The sequence below is a fragment of the Erpetoichthys calabaricus genome, chromosome 7 (assembly GCF_900747795.2).
Source record: "Erpetoichthys calabaricus chromosome 7, fErpCal1.3, whole genome shotgun sequence".
Classification (NCBI taxonomy): domain Eukaryota; kingdom Metazoa; phylum Chordata; class Cladistia; order Polypteriformes; family Polypteridae; genus Erpetoichthys; species Erpetoichthys calabaricus.
The window spans coordinates 184974517-184992615 of NC_041400.2; the positions used below are offsets into that span (position 1 = coordinate 184974517).

Consider the following 18099-nt stretch of genomic DNA (forward strand, 5'->3'; position numbering starts at 1 on the left):
CTGACTGATGGCAGCCCATTCTTGCCTAATCAATGATTGGAGTGTGTCAGAATTGGTGGTCTTTTATTTGTCCACCCTCTGCCTCTTGAGGATTGACCTCAAGTTCTCAATGGGATTATGAATGTCTGGGTAGTTTTTTGGCCATGGATCCAAAATCTCAATGTCTTGTTCCCCAAACCACTTAGTTCTCATGTTTGCCTTATGGTCCATCATGCTGAAAAAGGCATTGTTGGTCACCAAACTGTTCTTAGAAGGTTGGGAGAAGTTGCTCTCGGAGGATGTTTTGGTCCCATTACTTATTCATGGCTGTGTTCTTAGGAAAAATTGTGAGTGAACCCACTGCCTTGGCTGAGAAGCAACCCCACACATGAATGGTCTCAGGATGCTTTACTGTTGGCCTGACACAGGACTGATGGTAGCGCTGCTCACCTTTTCTTTTTCCAGGATGCCCCAAGAAATCGGAAATGGGATTCATCAGAGAAAATGACTTTACCCCAGCAGTCCTCAACAGTCCAATCCTTGTACCTTTTGCAGAATATCAGTCTGTCCCTAATGTTTTTCTTGGTATCTTTGCTACCCTTCAGCTCCCCTCACTGTGCATGCAGGTGCACTCCCACCTGCCTGCTGCCATTCCTGAGCAAGCTCTGCACTGGTGGTGCCTGCAGCTGAATCAACTTTTGGAGATGGTCCTGGCACTTGCTGGACTTTTTTGGTTGTCCTGAAGCCTTCTTCACAACAATTAAACCTCTCTATTCTAACTCAATCAGCATGACAGAGTGATCTCCAGCCTTGTCATCATCGCCCCCCTTACCTGTGTTAACGACAGGATCACTGAAAAAATGTCGGCAGGTCCTTTTGTGGCAGGGCTGAAATGCAGCGGTAATGGGTTTTTTGGCGATTAAGTTCATTTTCATGGCAAAGTGGGACTTTGCAATTAATTGCAATTCATCTGATCACTCTTCAGAACATTCTGGATGATATGCAAATTGCCATCATAAAAACTGGGGCAGCAAACTTTGTGAAAATTAATATTTGTGTCATTCTCAAAACATTTGGCCACAACTGTAGATACTCTGTGGCATATTGTAAGCGGGCTGTTTTGTGGTGTTGGCACAGTAAAGGCTTTTTTCTTGCAACTCAACCATGCAGCTCATCTTGAAACAGCAGCACCACTGGTTTGCAGAGAAGCCTGTACCTCAACTGAAGTGGCTTGTGGGTTTTTTTTTTGGCATCTCAACAAGTGATCCTGGCAGTTGTGGCTGAAATTTCGGTTTGTCTACCTGACCGTGGATTGGTAACAACAGACCCCTAACTTTACACTTTTTTTATCAGAGTTTGAACACTACTGACAGCCATTTTCAGATCTCTGGATATCTTTTTATATCCTTTTCCTGTTTCATACAATTCAACAACCATTTCTTGCAGGTCCTTTGAGAGTCTTTTTGCTTACCCCAATGGCTCTGTATCCAGCAAAGTCAGTGCAGCTCTGCATGAATTCAAATTGACTGTTTATACTCAGACACTGACTACAATCCAAAAGGTTACAGCTACAGTCCCTCTCCCTTCATCACCCTTAGTTTGAACCTGTGTGTGCCATCTTGTGAGTTTATTACCAGCCCCAGCATTCAAGGGGATGTAAACTTTTGATCAGGCCCATTTGAGTGATTTCAGTTATCATGAGGATTTAAAAAGGGCTCACACAATGATGTGATAATAAATTGCTTCACCTGAACACACTCTCTAATTAAAAAGAAAGTTTTCTGCAGGATTACTTCTATTTCCCACACAATTACCAAGATTTCACCAGTTCTGCCAGGGTGTGTAAACTTATGGGCACAACTGCATGCAATGTATTGTAAGGATTCTAAACTCTGTTGGGGCTCCCCCCAATGGGACGACATGCCAAAGAGCAACTCAAAATGCGATCGCTGCATCTATGGCAGATAGACAGTCGGTTGCTGGGGCAACCGTGGGATCCCACTGCTGTGGCAGCTCGCCGTGAAAAGAAATCCACGAAGATTGCAGTCATGTTATGAGTGCCTGCCGTTGATGGGTGATGCAAGGAACATTATAACTGCAGGGACCAGGATTGCTTGGCCACTAACCTGGCCACGACCCTGCCGGATTGCTGTGTCTGTGTATAGGAGAGCAGCAGATCTAGCTACAGTAGATAACTGTGCTGTTCCTGTTTCAAGCTGAATAAAGATGGCTTTGCTAAAAGACTGAGGCTCAGCCTCGTGTTTTGGGGTGCAAGACAGGAACTCACACGTCACAGTGTAAAAAGGTCTGATCATGGAAGTGGGAAAAGATGAAGAATATGTGCATGTTATTACTAATTTGATGAACAGGGCTTGAAAGAATGGATTGGTGTACAATATAAGTTGTCTACTGTGATAAAATTTCTACTTTCAGACAGCACCAAGGGACCTTTAAGGACTATTATAGCTTTTTTCATTTCCTGTGCCACCAGTGTGTTATTAGCAGGAGAAGTTACTACACTATTTTCAAAGGTCGAAATGACTTAACATATCTGCAACAGTTTTTGTTTTTTTATTCCTCCCTAACGTCCCAGTCTCTGTATGACAGAGCGGTGAATAGGCTTAACGTGACCCGTCACTCATTTGGAGTTGGGCTTGCTTCAGTCCATCAGAACTGTGCTTATTACATTTTGGTAAGACAGCTTGCATGATAGGCCTCTATCCATTAATCGAGTAAAATATTCAAATCAGGTAACCAGCCTACCTCCATATGTGTCACTAATGACATCTATCTGCTTGCTTACTGAAGGAAAAATAGGAAAAATAACTCAGGTCATTTTCATCAGTGGGTTTGTAGCTGTTTTTCATGCTGATTTCAAATCTGTGTTTCATTTTTTTTCTAGTACGTTTAGTTTTTGTGTTGAAGCTAATTATATATTGCATGATATTTGTTAAAATTAGCCAAAGCCTAATAATAATAACAATAGTACATTTTATTTATATAGTGCCTTCCCCATGCTCAAGGTGGTTACAATATTTAACGACAGTTGTCTGTATTTTTATGTTACAGACGGCATTAACTGTGATTGATTTCAGTTGTTATCAGAAGTTATGTAGAAGTTGTACTTATCATTCAGACAGTTTCTGTTATGTGTGAGGTTCATTCACGATGAAAGCATAACGTAGCCCAATTACCGCAGATTCATTAGAACATTCTGGACGAGAACAGGCCATTCAGCCCAACAAAGTTCACCAGTCCTATCCATTTATTTCTTCCAAAAAAACATCTAGTTGAGTTTTGAAAGTCGCTAAAGTCTTACTGTGTACCACACTATTTGGTAGCTTATTCCAAGTGTCTATCATTCTTTGTGTAAAGAAGAACTTCCTAATGTTTGTGTGAAATTTACCCTTAACAAGTTTCCAACCACTGGACTAATTCCCTTCAGAATTTTAAACACTTCAGTCAGGTCTCCTTTTCATCTTCATTTGCTTAAACTGAAAAGGCTCAGCTCTTTTAATCTTTCCGCATAACTCATCCCCTGTAGCCCCTGAATCAGCCTAGTTGCTCTTCTATGGACCTTTTCTAGTGCTGTTATGTCCTTTTTTTGCCTGGAGACCAAAACTGCACCCAGGACTCCAGATGAGGTCTCACCAGTGTGTTATAATTCTTAACTCTTTTAGGGCTAATTTTTTTTTTGTTTCTTTTCTCCCAGGGCAGAATATTTTTCCAAAAACTAACATATTTAAAAAAGAACACAAAGCAATTGTTTAACACATCAAATCAACAAAAAATTTTACTTTTGACAAATGTTACTGTCTTGCATGTTGTATGAGCCTGCATACTCTATGATTTCACATACATATCACATACATTTTACACAGCAAAGTCTGATCTCGCTCAAAGCAGCCAATTTCAGTCATTGCCACATTGCACTCCTTACAATATGTGTTGCTTTGGTGCCTATTTTTCAATTGTCTGTTGCTGCATTTTCTCACATATATTGTTAGTGTGTACTGTAGAGAGACAAGTCACCCATTTGCCATCGTGCCATGCCACTGCCACCAAGTTTTCTGCCTGCATGAAAACCGTATTGTCACCTCTTTTCATCTTCTGAAACTTTATGAACTTTATGTATGGCATTATAGCCTGGCTCACCCCATGGGATTTGCTTCTGTTTATTACAGAAGTGAATAAAACTTTGCAGCAGCACGTACCTAAGCCACCAGGGGACAAAACACGTTTGGACCAATGCTCCCTGAAGTTATATCACCAGTTCTGTCCCATCTCTATTTGTAATGCCACAGCGCGCTTCATCTCGTCTTTCGTTGTGGGTTTCCACTTTGAAAAACGAGAATGTGATGCAAACGCAGCCTGCGATTCAAAAAAAATCTCTGCCTACCTGTTTGTCTCGTCTGACAGTAGCTGAAAAGCAGCATCAGGAGAGAGCAGCCTGAAGTACAGCAGCTGGTGATCTGTCGTGTCCAACAGCAAGCCATGCCGTCTTGTAAACTCCGGTAGCCAGATCGGCTCTCAACGGATCAATGTCTGTATATTTATCCCATGCGAACTTTGCCGTAGATGCATCGGCTGCGCGAAGGCACTCAACTGGCAGCAGATCAGCTGGCGCGGCATCGGCTGGTGTCTGATCAGCTGATGCCTGCTTCTAACTCTCTTGCTCGATCTCCTGATCACTGCCAATAAAGTCCGATTCTGAAAAATCAAGAGTCCGACTCCGCGATAATGCGCAAATGCGCATAATGCGAGTGTTTTCTTTTCTGCACTTGCTTCGCTGCCTTTTCACATGTCGGTGCCATCTTGCCTTTGTTTACATTTCGCAACTCACGCACACGCAATGTTTATTTGCCGAGTCAACGAGTCTAGCATTCCTCCAAGCACAGAGGGAATGCCTGTGACGTGACAGTGAGATTTGTCGCCATTGACAGCTGATTGTCACCCCCTATCCCTGGATGTCGACTTTTGTCGACATTCGCCTTCAACCCCTCCTGTCGACAAAAGTCGACATCCGCCCTAAAAGAGTTAAGCAGAACCTCCTGTGACTTGTACTCCACACATCAGGGCACTATATAACCTGACATTCTGTTAGCCTTCTTAATGGCTTCTGAACACTGTCTGGAAGTCGATAGCTTAGAGTCCACTATGACTCCTAAATCCTTCTCATAAGGTGGACTCTCGATTTTCCGACCGCCCATTGTGTATTCAAACCTAACATTTTTACTTCCTACTTGTAATACTTTACATTTACTGACATTAAATTTCATCTGCTACAAGTCTTCCCAAGCCTGTATGCTATCCAAGTCCTTCTGTAATGATATAATGGATTCCAAAGTATCTGCTAATCCACCTATCTTGGTATCATCTGCAAACTTAACCAGTTTGTTACTTATGTTCCTATCTAAATCATTTATATAGACTGTGGAAGATTGTGGGTTAACTTCCCAGTTCCTCCCTGTGTGGATAGTGCTTTGAGTACTGAGAAAAGTGCTATATAAATGTAATGAATTATTATTATTGTTATTATACATATTAAAAATAGCAGCAGCCCCTAGCACTGACCCCTGCTGAACACCACTCTTAACATCAGCCATTTCAATTCAATTAGACAATTCAATTCAAAATTCAAGACAGAGGAGCAGCTTCAGTGACAGACTGCTGTCACCATCCTGCTCCACTGACAGACTGAGGAGATTGTTCCTCACCCACACTATGCGACTCTTCAATTCCACCCGGGGGGGTGGGGGGGGGTAAACATTAACATTATTCAAAGTTATTGTCTGTCTGTATACCTGCATTGTTATCACTCTTTAATTTAATATTTTCTTTATCAGTATGCTGCTGCTGGAGTATGTGAATTTCCCCTTGGGATTAATAAAGTATCTATCTATCTATCTATCTATCTATCTATCTATCTATCTATCTATCTATCTATCTATCTATCTATCTATCTATCTATCTATCTATCTATCTATCTATCTATCTATCTATCAATTCTGATGAGGTTCCTCACACCATCACCCTCTGCTTTCTGTGTTTGAGCCAATTCTTATGTGGCACCTTATGAGATGCTTTCTGAATGTCCTGATCAATAATATCATCTGCTCCACTTTGATCATATCCTTTTGTTGCCTCCTCATAGAATTCCAGCATGTCAGTAAAACACGACCTCCCTCTTCTGAACCCATGCTGTCTGTTCTTAAGAAGATGTCCAGATTGTACTTCAGCTGTCCACTTGGTGACCAGGATAAATCTTGGGCTCCACGTGTGATCTGTACCAGCTGTTCCAATGGACTGCTTGGCTGGCTAAATCGGCGTAAGGCAGCAATGCCATTTGCAATCCCGATGGTGTGGAGGGAACTGTGAGACCACCTCAGCAATCGCTACTTTGGCTGCATGAATACAAGTGGATTCTCAGCTAAACTATGCATGTTTATCCCAGCCTGGAGTTTGCAAACAAGCCTCTCCATATCAATCTAGGCTTGATGAAGAACCTTGTAGAGGCCATGCGTAATGCGAACTCGCTGGGTTTTCAGGGTTTCCTTGTTGAGAAGTTTCCAAACATAAGCACTGCACAAATGAAGGAAGGGATATTTATAGGTCCACAGATCAAGTCCGTATTGCAGGATGATGGTTTTAAACAGTCTCTCTCGGCAGCTGAGCTAGAAACTTGTTCAAGTGGCACTGTAAAAACTTTCTGGGTAGCCATAAGTCTTCTACATACAAGGAAGGAGTTGAGAATCTGTGTGATTCATACCAGAAACTGGGCTGTCACATGTCATTGAAAATACCCTTCTTTGCACTCACATCTAGAGTTCTTTCCAGAAAGTCTTAGTATGGTGAGTGACGAGCAAGGAGAATGTTTTCACCAGGACATTCAGTTAATGGATCGTCGCTACCAGGGTTTCTGGGATGAGAATATGATGTCAGACTATTGCTGGATGCTGTACCACGACAATCCAGGCACAGTGTGCAGAAGAAATCCTACTCTGAGCATTTATGAAGAAACAGTGGACACCGTTCAGCATATCTAGGCCACAGTGTGTGTGCCAATTTGACTTTGCACTGAAGATATTGAAAAATTTACTTCATTGGTTGCTTACATTTTAGTAAAAATTACATGCACGCACACTGTACACTAACATTACTCGTAACTCAAAAAGTTGATGTGACTGCAAAAGACTGAAAGCGGATCTGAAATCAGCTTGAAAAACCAATTTAGTAAAGTGTGTTGTGGTCTCTGATGATTACCAACAACAATTTATGGTTGCCTTGGGTAGATGAATAAATATGCCAATTGTTAGATAGATGGGCTGATGGATGGTTGCAAAAATGACTGGATGGTTGAGTGGGTAGGTGGATTTACGAATGAATGGATGTGTAAATGGAGGGATAGACTGACCTTTAATTGGATGCAAAGCTGAAACGATGGAATGATAAACGGATGGATGGATGGATGATGCAATATTTGTTCTTGTTTTTTTTTTCTGAAGGTTACCCCGTCCAGCGGTTTCTTCAGAGAGACCTGTTCAATGCCATTATTTATTACCATCATCTGGGAAATGAAGTGTTTGAAGATTCCTTTGAGTTTGTGCTCTCTGACAGCCATGACCCACCCAATCTGTCAGAGCCTCAGGTACCTTACAGTTGCTACTTTCATATTTTAATGAATCTTAATAAATCTCGACGTTATAGGCTTACAGTGGTGTAAGTTGCTAAAATTGTATTAGGGGCCACAGGATGACCCAGAGGATTTGACTGTGTGCTTCCTAGCTGCTTGATTAGCCTCCAAGTCTCATTTTCCCCAAGATAATAATTTGACATCAATATATTTATTTTAATACACAAATCAAAGTCCACGCATTTATTCATTTATCAAACTCTTCTGCTCAGCAGGAGTCTGTGCCAGCATCACTAATCAGAAACGTGGACCAGCGCTTGACCTGATGCCAGTCTGCCATTGTACTTACTCACTCAGGCCAGGCCTATTTAGAAATGTCTTTGGAATGGCGCTGTACAGTCAAGTGTACAACAAGTGACATCTAGTTTATAAGTAGATAAAGATTTTATTCTACTTGTGCAAGCCCATGCTGTAAAAAGCCCAGGGTCCTAGAAACTACTGAAATCGTCAGACAAAAAAATTGAAATGTAGAGATGTCAGGTAATTGAAAGGAACTACTCTGGGTGTCTCTCTCCTAGGAGGATTCATTTTGCTGATGTGCTCACATTGGTTGTGTATTAGAGGCTAAGCGACTTTGTCTTTCTTCAGAGGTTTTGTTTTCCCGATGTGCTCGCCTCGCTTGTGTATTAGTGGCTAATGGAGTCTCATCAGGATGTCCAGTCTGCTCTTGACCCTTCTTGTCCAGCGCCACTGTGTTGTCAGACCAGTCCAGTTTTGTTATTTATGTGTAACTCTGCACCCCCTTCCATGTCCTTTCCTCTGATTAGAACATTAGAACACTCTAGACGAGAACAGGCCATTCAGCCCAACAAAGCTCGCCAGTCCTATCCACTTATTTCTTCCAAAAAACATCAAGTACAGTTTTGAAAGTTCCTAAGGTCTTACTGTCTACCACACTACTTGGTCACTTATTCCAAGTGTCTATCGTTCTTTATGTAAAGAAAAACTTCCTAATGTCGTTGTGCGAAATTTCCCCTTAACAAGTTTCCAACTGTGCCCCCATGTTCTTAATGAACTCATTTTAAAGTCACAGTTTCGATCCACTGTACTAATTCCCTTCATAAGTTTAAACACTTAAGTGAGGTCTCCTCTTGATCTCCTGTAAAGGCTCAGCTCTTTTAATCTTTCCTCATAACTCATCCCCTGTAGCCCTTGAATCAGCCTAGTTGCTCTTCTCTGGACCTTTTCTAGTGCTGCTATGTCCTTTTTGTAGCCTGGAGACCAAAACTGAACAAAGTACTCCAGATGAGGCCTCACCTGTGTGTTATAAAGGTTGAGCAGAACCTCCTGTGACTTGTACTCCACACACTGTGCTATATAACTTAACATTCTGAATGGTGACTGGTGGTCTCAGAGGCTTCATGGTATGTCGGAAGACCACCACCAGCACTTTTGTCTTGCTTATGTGGAGTTGCAGGTTATTGTCCATGCACCACAAGACAAAGACCTCCACAACCTTTCAGTACTCTGACTCATCTCCATTATTAATGCAGACTATAATGGAGGAGTCATCTGAAAATTTATGTAGATGGTTAGTGCTGGTATTGTACTGAAAGTCTGCTGTGTAGATGTTAAACACAGCTGACGCTGGTCTAAGAAGTTTCTTGGCACATTGTCCACCACCCGCTCTTTTGTCTTGCTTATGTGGGGTTGCAGGATGTTGTTCCTGCACCACAAGATGGAAGTCCACCACATCCTTCCTGTACTTCAATTCATCACTTAGCCTATAATGGAGAAGCCATCTGAAAATTTCTGTAGATGGTAAGCGCTGCTATTGTGCTGGAAGTCTGCCATGTGGAGGAGTAAACGGGAAGGGAGACTGGACGGTCCCCTGAGGTGCTCCAGTATTACACACCACCTTTTCTGACACACAGTCCTTCAGCCTCACAAACTGCTCTCTGTTGGTGAGGTAGTCAGTAGATTGTAGGGGCATCATGATGCAAAGCCTTGAGCTTTTTTCCCAGTCGATGAGGTAGAAAGCTTAGCTAAAGCTTATGAAAAAACTCATAAATCCAGCTTACCTTAAATCCGCTTGCACCTCTCCATTCAGCATCTTTTGTCTTGTAAATGTATCGATTAACAAAAGCAGCAAGCAGCCTGCTATCCCATCCTCCCACTGCCACAGAAAGTGCAAAAACCTCTCCCACCTCAAGTCTTGTTTATCAGGGACCTAGATAGGCTCTATAGGCTAGAAAATATATAATTATTTGGAACACATGCATTTCATGTGTGTTCCGTGTCTACAACAATCTACAGTATGTAGTGTAAGTGTAGGATGACAGAAATGTTGAACACATACCTAAAAGACAAATTTTTTTTCATATTTTAGTACTAACGACAAAATTTTGACATGAAGTGTATAATGTGTGAAGACTGAAGTCCAAATATCAAATAAACATTTTTACAAAAGGTACGGATATAACAGAACAAGTGTGTTTTTATTCAAAACTATAACTGTAGAAAAAGAAATTGAGTTGGTTTGGCTTGTTGTTGCGACTGCTTTTGTAGTACAGCAGTAAAAGCTGCTGACTCCTGTTCAGAAGGTACCAGGTTCGAGTCTTCACGTGTCCCAAAATAAACGTTTTGAATAGTGAGCTTCTCTTATTGTTATTATTATACAATAAAAACATACATTTGATTTGAGTCTGTAACAGCCCGTGTTAAATGTATGGTACTTGTAAAGGTTAGCGTTTATTTTATTCAGTTTTATTTTTTCAATCATGTTCACGCTCCCCCTGATCTGACACTGCTGTTTTCAAGTAAAGACGAGCTATAACAGAGGTGAACTCAGATCGGAGAAAGAGAACAGAAGCCCTCCCCGCAAGAAATGTCCACTTACATATAAGAACAACGCACCAGGCGTAAAGGTGAAAGAGGGCACCGTTTGAATGCAGAACAAGGTCTGGTGTCATCCTGCCAGTCAGTCTGCCTCACACCTGTCCTTCAAAGAAACAGCATGGCTTACAGAGCTCACAGAGGTATCGTGCAAAGCCGAGTTTGTGATTATGTTTTATGATGGTCTTTACATAAGAAACATTTATATGTTACTTATATAAAAGCCAGATCGACTGTTATTTACCTTGATTTATTTACTTATCTTCCTACAGCGTAAAGTCACAAATAGACTGCAGAGCTTCCTCTCTTTGATCGACAAGGGCATGCTGACAAATTTAACGTGTAATGCCAAGAAAAATGCCTGCTGACACTTCAGTACGTGAACAATGGTGCAATAATGGAGTTAGACTTCTTTTTTGGGCACATACGCCATCCACATCTAAACACTAGCATGGAGAGTCGCTCGGGTACTAACAAAGAAGTCACGACAACAAGCCACGCTAACTCAATTTCTTTTTCTTTGGTTATAGTCTTGAATAAAACCGCACTTGTTCTGTTATATTTATACCTTTTGTGTAAGTGCTGATTTGATATTTGGACTTCAGTCTTTACACATTATGCACTTCATGTCTACATTTTGTCGTTAGTACTAAAACAGGGAATAAGTTTGTGTTTTAGGTATGTGTTCAACATTTCTTGCATTTCCTGTCATCCTACACTTACATAGATTGTTGTAGAACATGAAATACACATGAAAAGCATGTGTTCCAAATAACAATATATTTTTTTAGCCTATACTGCTCTAGGTACTACCTCACTCCCTGATAAACAAGGCTTCAGTTGGGAGAAGTTTTTGCCAGCAGTGGTGGGGATAGTATAGCAGGATGCTTGCTGCTTGGGCTTATTGACACATTTACAAAACAAAAGACGCTGACTGAGAGGTGCGAGCGGATTAAAAGTGGGCCTGATTTACAAGTTTTTTCATAAACTTTGCTAATTCTAGTGTTAAAAGCACTGGAAAGGTGAAAGAAGACTGTCCCTGACTGTGGTGCCAAGTGGAAGTAGACTCTGTGCAGCATGGAGATGAGAGCATCCTCCATACCTATCTGTGTCTGATGGGCAAACCGCAGAAGATCCAAGATATTCTGAAACCAGGGGTCAGAGCTGTTTTAGGACCGGCTTCTCAAAGATCTTCCTAATATATGAAGTAAGAGCAACTTGGTCTGAAGTCCTTAGGATCAGTGGAATGGAGGACAAACCTGACCACTTGTCTCCACCACAAAGTAGAGCACTGGGGCCCCTCTTTCGATAGCAAAACAGAAACATACACAGGCATCAGAAAAAACGTGGACCACTATGCTTGTGGGGCCCCCAGACAACTGCCCAGTGTGCTAATGTGTTAAGACCTGCTCTGCCACAATCCTGTTTCTCTCTCTGTTCACATTTATTCTTCCTGTTTAAATTCCATACTTCTTTTTCAATCTTTTCTTTTTTTATCCCTTAGTTCTCAGGTTCCCCTTTCTACCTTTTATACCTTCATGGGTACGGTGTCTTAGTTACAACCTGTGGAGAGTCAATGAGGAAATTGGATTCAACCACACCCTCACGTGCCAGTGTGATCAAACCCAGTTGCCTCGTTCAATATCCCGGGACCTCACGAATACTCACACCCACTGAACCTGAGACGCACCATCCATCCATCCATCCATCCATTTTCCAATCCGTTGAATCCAAACACAGGGTCACGGGGGTCTGCTGGAGCCAATCCCAGCCAACACAGGGCACAAGGCAGGAACCAATCTTGGGCAGGGTGCCAACCCACCACAGGATACACATAAACACACCCACACACCAAGCACACAATAGGGCCAATTTAGAATTGCCAATCCACCTAACCTGCATGTCTTTGGACTGTTGGAGGAAACCGGGGCACCCGGAGGAAACCCACGCAGACACGGGGAGAACATGCAAACTCCACGCATGGAGAACCCGGGAAGCGAATCCAGGTCTCCTAACTGCGACGCAGCAGCGCTACCACTGCCGCCCTGAGACGCACATTTCTTATTTAAAACTTGCACCACCACAGACCTCTCTCACTACAGCCATATGTGACAGAAAATACAGACTGGGGATCTCGACACCAGATAATGTAAATCTATTTTCTAATCTGCTTATTCACTTCAGGGTCGTGGGGAGCTGAGGTGGTGCTCATTCTGGTAAACCAGTGTCCAAGGCAGGAAGTCATCCTGAATGGGAGGAGGCCCATTTTAAATAATACAGCACACACACATTTTCAAGCCCACTTAATTCGTTTCATGGCTGCTTTGGTGCAAGAAAATATCCTGAAAGTACAGGCAGGGCATCAGTCCATCTAAGGATCCTTATCTACTCTCACGATTTATATTTGTCAATTTACCTAACTTAGGTAATTTGGAGAATATGGTAGGAAAAGTGGGATACCCAGAGAAAAACCCACAGAAACACCACCCTGATGATGGCAGAAAATGGGATTAAGACTTGTCTCAGAACACAGAGAAACTATAGATGAAAGGGCGGAGCAGGATCTTTTTCCTTAGGAGATTGCCTTCCTTTAATGTGGTAGTAACACCCTTCATAATCTTCGTAAACAATCTGATAGCCAGTGTGATTTTCAACATTGTGATGTGCTGGGCTGGTAACATCACTTTAAGAGAGCCCCACAGAATCAACAAGCTAATTAAAAGAAAACGCTCAGTTATAGGACACACTCTGGACTCCCTGGAGGTCACAGAGTAGGAGAGTATTAAAATAAAACTGAGTGTCATTATGAACAATGCTGCACATCCTCTCTGTGACACACAACCACTGAGGACTTTGTGGTGGGTGGCCGGCACCCTTACCTGGATGGGACTTCTGTTTTACGGGAGGAGAAAGCACACTCATGACATTATCTCCCTGAGATCGCTAGTCGGCAAACTCCCTGGAGTGCCATGGATTCCCACAGGGCTTCATGAGAGTTGGAGTTTCATGGCTCAGCCCTATTGGGATAAAGTTGGGGGGTGGGGGCTGCAGGTACTGTGGAGCCCTACATTGTTAGGCTCTCACCTCACTGGGAAGTGCTTTTGGACCATGTTTACGGGCCACCGTAAGTACTCCCAGGTGCAGCATAAAAAGAGTCAGCTGCCACTACTCCAGGAGCCAGAGTTGGGAGGTGGAGGACAACGCTTGCTGGAGGAGATATGTAGCCAGAGAGAGAAAGAAAGAAATAGAGAGAGTGGATAAAGTTCCGTGGGATTTGTTATTCTACTTGTTTGTGCTGTTCATTGGAGGTGGGAAACAATAGGGAAGTGTTTCCCACAACAGAACAAAGCCTGTGTGTTGTACTGAACTTGTGTCTGCATCTGTCTGTGTTGAGGTTAAGCAGCTGGAGTGCCCCCTGCAGGCCACAACTTTCAGCCAATGAATTATTCAGCAGAAGTTTGTCAAGAAATACAACTGAGGGTCCACTTTATTATTTTTTTTTTTTTTCTATCTACTTATGTATTTATTTATCTACTTATGTATTTATTTATTTAAAGACCTTTTATCAAAAAACCCATTCCCTGCTAGAATAATATCTATCTATCTATCTATCTATCTATCTATCTATCTATCTATCTATCTATCTATCTATCTATCTATCTATCTATCTATCTATCTATCTATCTATCTATCTATCTATCTATCTATCTATCTATCTATCTATCTTTTAGAAGCGCTAACCACTGTGACACATTTCTGCCCTTCAAATAGTATAAAATATTCATAATTACACATACTAAGCCATTCTTCAGCTTTAAAATTTCTCAAGAAGATATAATAGCAAGTTAACTTTTCAGTGATTTCAAATGCAGGTTGTTATGGTCCACATCACACCGGTGGATGATCAGTTGCCTAAAGAAGCTCCTGGGACAAGCCGACATCTTGTTGTCAAGGAAATGGAAGTTGTCCACATCACCAAGAAGCAGCTGCACTTCACGGACCCCGAGTCACCCGACAGGGAGCTCACCTACACCATCACCACACCGCCATACTTCATGTCACTGCCCGGGTAAGCCTTTTGTATCACAACGTGATCACTACGTTGTTTAGGCCCAGTTATCTTCATTCATTATATAATTGCTACTTTATGTAACTGCCATTCATTTGCATTCTGAGGTCACGTATTTAAAAGAACAGTAAAAGGGGTAGTACAGGTGACAGCTCTTGAACAACGGCAATTCCAAAAGAGTTGGGACGATATGGAAAATGCTAAAAAATACAAGAAGAAGACATCTGTAAATCTGTTCTTACGTACCTCACTGAAAACACTACAACAGCAAATCTGATGTTTTACGTGAGGATTTTTTTTTAAACTATAAACTCATGTCAAATCTGATGACTGCAACACACATCAAAAAAGTTGTGCCAGTTGAACGCTTCCCACTGTGTCACATCACCATTTCTATTTTTTTTTAACATTTTTTTGAATTTATTAAAAGCAATTAACCAAGCCTGTCAAACTTGAGAAATCAGCCCCCAGCCATAAGAAAGAGAGAAAGGTCAACAACCAGAGTAAAACTTTAAGAGTAGAAAAAAAAGGGGGAAAAATTCTTTTTCCCAATTTAAGTGTTTATTCTAAAATGTTATTAATTAGATGCTGCCAGGTTTTAAAAAAAGTTTTGAACTGATCCTCTGAGTGAGAATCAGATTTTTTCCAATGATAGTATAGGACAAGGGTGTCCAACTCTGGTCCTGGTGGGCCACAGTGGCTGCAGGTTTTCATTCTAACTATCATCTTAATTAGTGAGCCGTTTTTGCTGCTAATTACCGTATATACTTGTGTTTAAGTTCTCCCACGGATAAGTCAGGACTTGCTTTTACCATATCATAAGAGCATCCCTTATCTACAATGGAGCGTTCGATCAGAAGAAAATATGAAGCTGGTTTTAAAGTAAAAGTTGTTGACGTGGTGAAAGAAATTGGTAACTGCGCTGCTGCAACAAAATTCGATGAGTCTGAGAAACTGATGCGAGATTGGAGGAGGCAAGAAAATGTAAAACAAAAAAAATTAAGTGTCACATTTTTGAACGTTTTTGAAGTCGGGGTCTGATTTTATGATTGATTTTTCAGGTTTCAAGAGCTGACTTATATGCGAGTATATAGAGTACAGTATATACAGTTTTGCCTCAGTTTTCATTGACGTGACTCAGACCCCTTAGTTGTTTCTTTTTCCTTAATGAATGGCCAAACAATAATAACACACAAAACAAGCTGCCACATAATCAGCTAACCTGAAAATAAAGAAAGATGAAGGTCTCGGTCATGTTAATCTGCTGAGGTCACCAAGCAGTGGTCTTAGAAAAAAACAGAAATTCAGCAGTCTGCTGTGGCAGAATGAGAGCAGCAACAAGTCATGATATTCAATAACGGTATTAATTAACAGCAAGTATTGGCTTCTCATTAAGAAACTGGTTGGAGTGAAGTTGGCTGGAGTTTAACGTTCCAGTTTAGCTGGTCATCTGTTGGCTCGTTTCACGTCTCTTTTCTGTTTGGCTGCCATTAAATGAAGAAACAAATCAATTCAGAGGACTGAATCCTTAAAAACAGGCCTATGAAAATGAATGTAAAAGGACTTAATTAGTAGTGAAAAGAGTTAAAATGAAAGCCTGCAGCCACTGCGGCCCACCAGGACCGCAGTTGGACACCCCTGGTATAAGACATTAACAGTGGTGGGTTAGGATTCTTCCAGTTGAGCAAGACAAGTCTACATGCTAATAGTGAGGTAAAGGCAATTATGATTTGTTTGCCCTTCTCCACTTTAAGCCCATCTGAGAGTCCAAACACAGTTGTTAGTGGGTTAATAGGGATCGGGACACCAAGATTGTCTGAAAGGCATTTAAAGATTTTGGTCCAGAATGATGTTAATTTGGTGCAGGCCCAGAACATGCGGCTGGAGCTCGATTGCAACGTTTCCAGGTTGGATGTTGTCCTGGGAACATTTTTTTTTTTTACAACTTATTAAGCATTCAGGCACTGAAGACGCAAGTATCCAGCAGAAGTTTCCCCCATACATCCATCATGAAGGTCTTCACCTGCGCAATTGTACAGGGTCTTCACTGCTGCTTCAAAATGTCCCACTCATTACAGGATTGCGGGCATCCCAGTCTCATACCCGCAACTCTCTGCTTACCCAGCCATGAACTTGGAATCCGGGCAGAACGTGCTTTGCTGTTGTCCAGCGTCCTGGGAAACGCAGTAATGTCTCAGGAAAAGATGGAATAATGATGGCAGCATGTGTTGCTCCAAAACTTGTATATATCTTTCTTTAAAACAAGGGGGCTTTGTCCCCTGCTCGCTTCGCTCGCCAACCCCCCGGCCTGCGCTACACACTAGCCTCTTTTCAATTCTGCCGCTCGTGTATGGGGATGCAGATGTACAATTTAAACAGATTTATATTTTCATGGGAATTGTTACATATGCATCAACACAACGTATAACTGCCCGTGATTGAATTTTGTTTCTTTCTCTCTATTAAATAAAGCAACTTTTTTGAATGTTTGTCCCTGTGATTTGTTATTTGCAAAAGCTATTCTAACCGGAAACTGTTAACGTTTAAATGCGAATGGCATATCAAGATCTCCTTTGTTGTCTAATGTTATCCGCGGAAGATGTACTACATTACCTTTCTTGGATACGTCCTTCTTTCTACAGTAATTTGTGCGATGTAAGACCAGATGGTATTAACGGTTTTAGATATTCTTTGGGATTTTGTAAGTTGTTATTTTCATTTTCCGCACCATCACCACCAACTGTTTCAGCATAGTCTATTAATACGCATTTAACCAATTTGACATGTAACCGTTCGACATTCTTGGACACATTTAACCAATTTGATGTGTAACCAATCAACATTTTTATCATTAATTCGTTTGACTTCATCATTTCTCGGTGTACTCATTTTTTCTGTTGATAACCCTTCATGATGAAATACTCCAATAAGATTTGGACATAATATGTGTTCTTTAATTGGGAAATTAAAGTGAGGAAAACGTTAAAATGTATAAGAGCTCAGAGTGCAGGAAGTGTGTCTGACAAAAGCATTCACACGAATGAGAATTGAGGTCTTGATTGAAAACGTTTGAGAGGAGGGCGTGACTTGAAAAAATGTCAAGACAAAATCTCTCTTCCAAAAACTCTCATCTCCAAAAAGTCTTGTTGCGTCAAACAATTTTTTTATATAATAGAGAGACATGAATTTAAAAACAGCCTATAGCAGTCATTTATAAAAGATACACAAAGAGTGTGTTTAAGATGGGATTTAGAGTCTGGAGTTCTAATGCTTAAGGAAATTCTGTTTAAATAAAGTCAGAAGGTGCAGGATTTCTAATTGCTGGCTGTTTACTTAGGGGTCCTTATTTCCAGCAGCTTAATCCGTGTTAGTGTCATGATATTCTATCTGAGCTACTCGGAACTGAAACTACTGAACTGCTTAGTTCATTCTTGCGAGTCTGAACATTAAAATCTTCATATGGCTTATTTGTATGCCATACACATTATCTATCTACACTATCACTGGACAGGTTGACAAACGA

The 18099-nt window shown here is 41.4% G+C and overlaps 1 protein-coding gene across 3 annotated transcripts in view; it reads left to right on the top strand.

The window, feature by feature from the left end:
* Positions 1 to 18099, top strand: part of frem1a (Fras1 related extracellular matrix 1a) — a 265369-nt gene that overhangs the window by 114087 nt on the left and 133183 nt on the right. For all 3 annotated transcript variants that reach the window (XM_051929875.1, XM_051929873.1, XM_051929874.1), the window contains exons 10-11: positions 7485 to 7627; positions 14380 to 14576. In XM_051929875.1, the coding sequence (XP_051785835.1) occupies positions 7485 to 7627; positions 14380 to 14576 (340 nt within the window). The remainder of the gene's footprint in view (positions 1 to 7484; positions 7628 to 14379; positions 14577 to 18099) is intronic.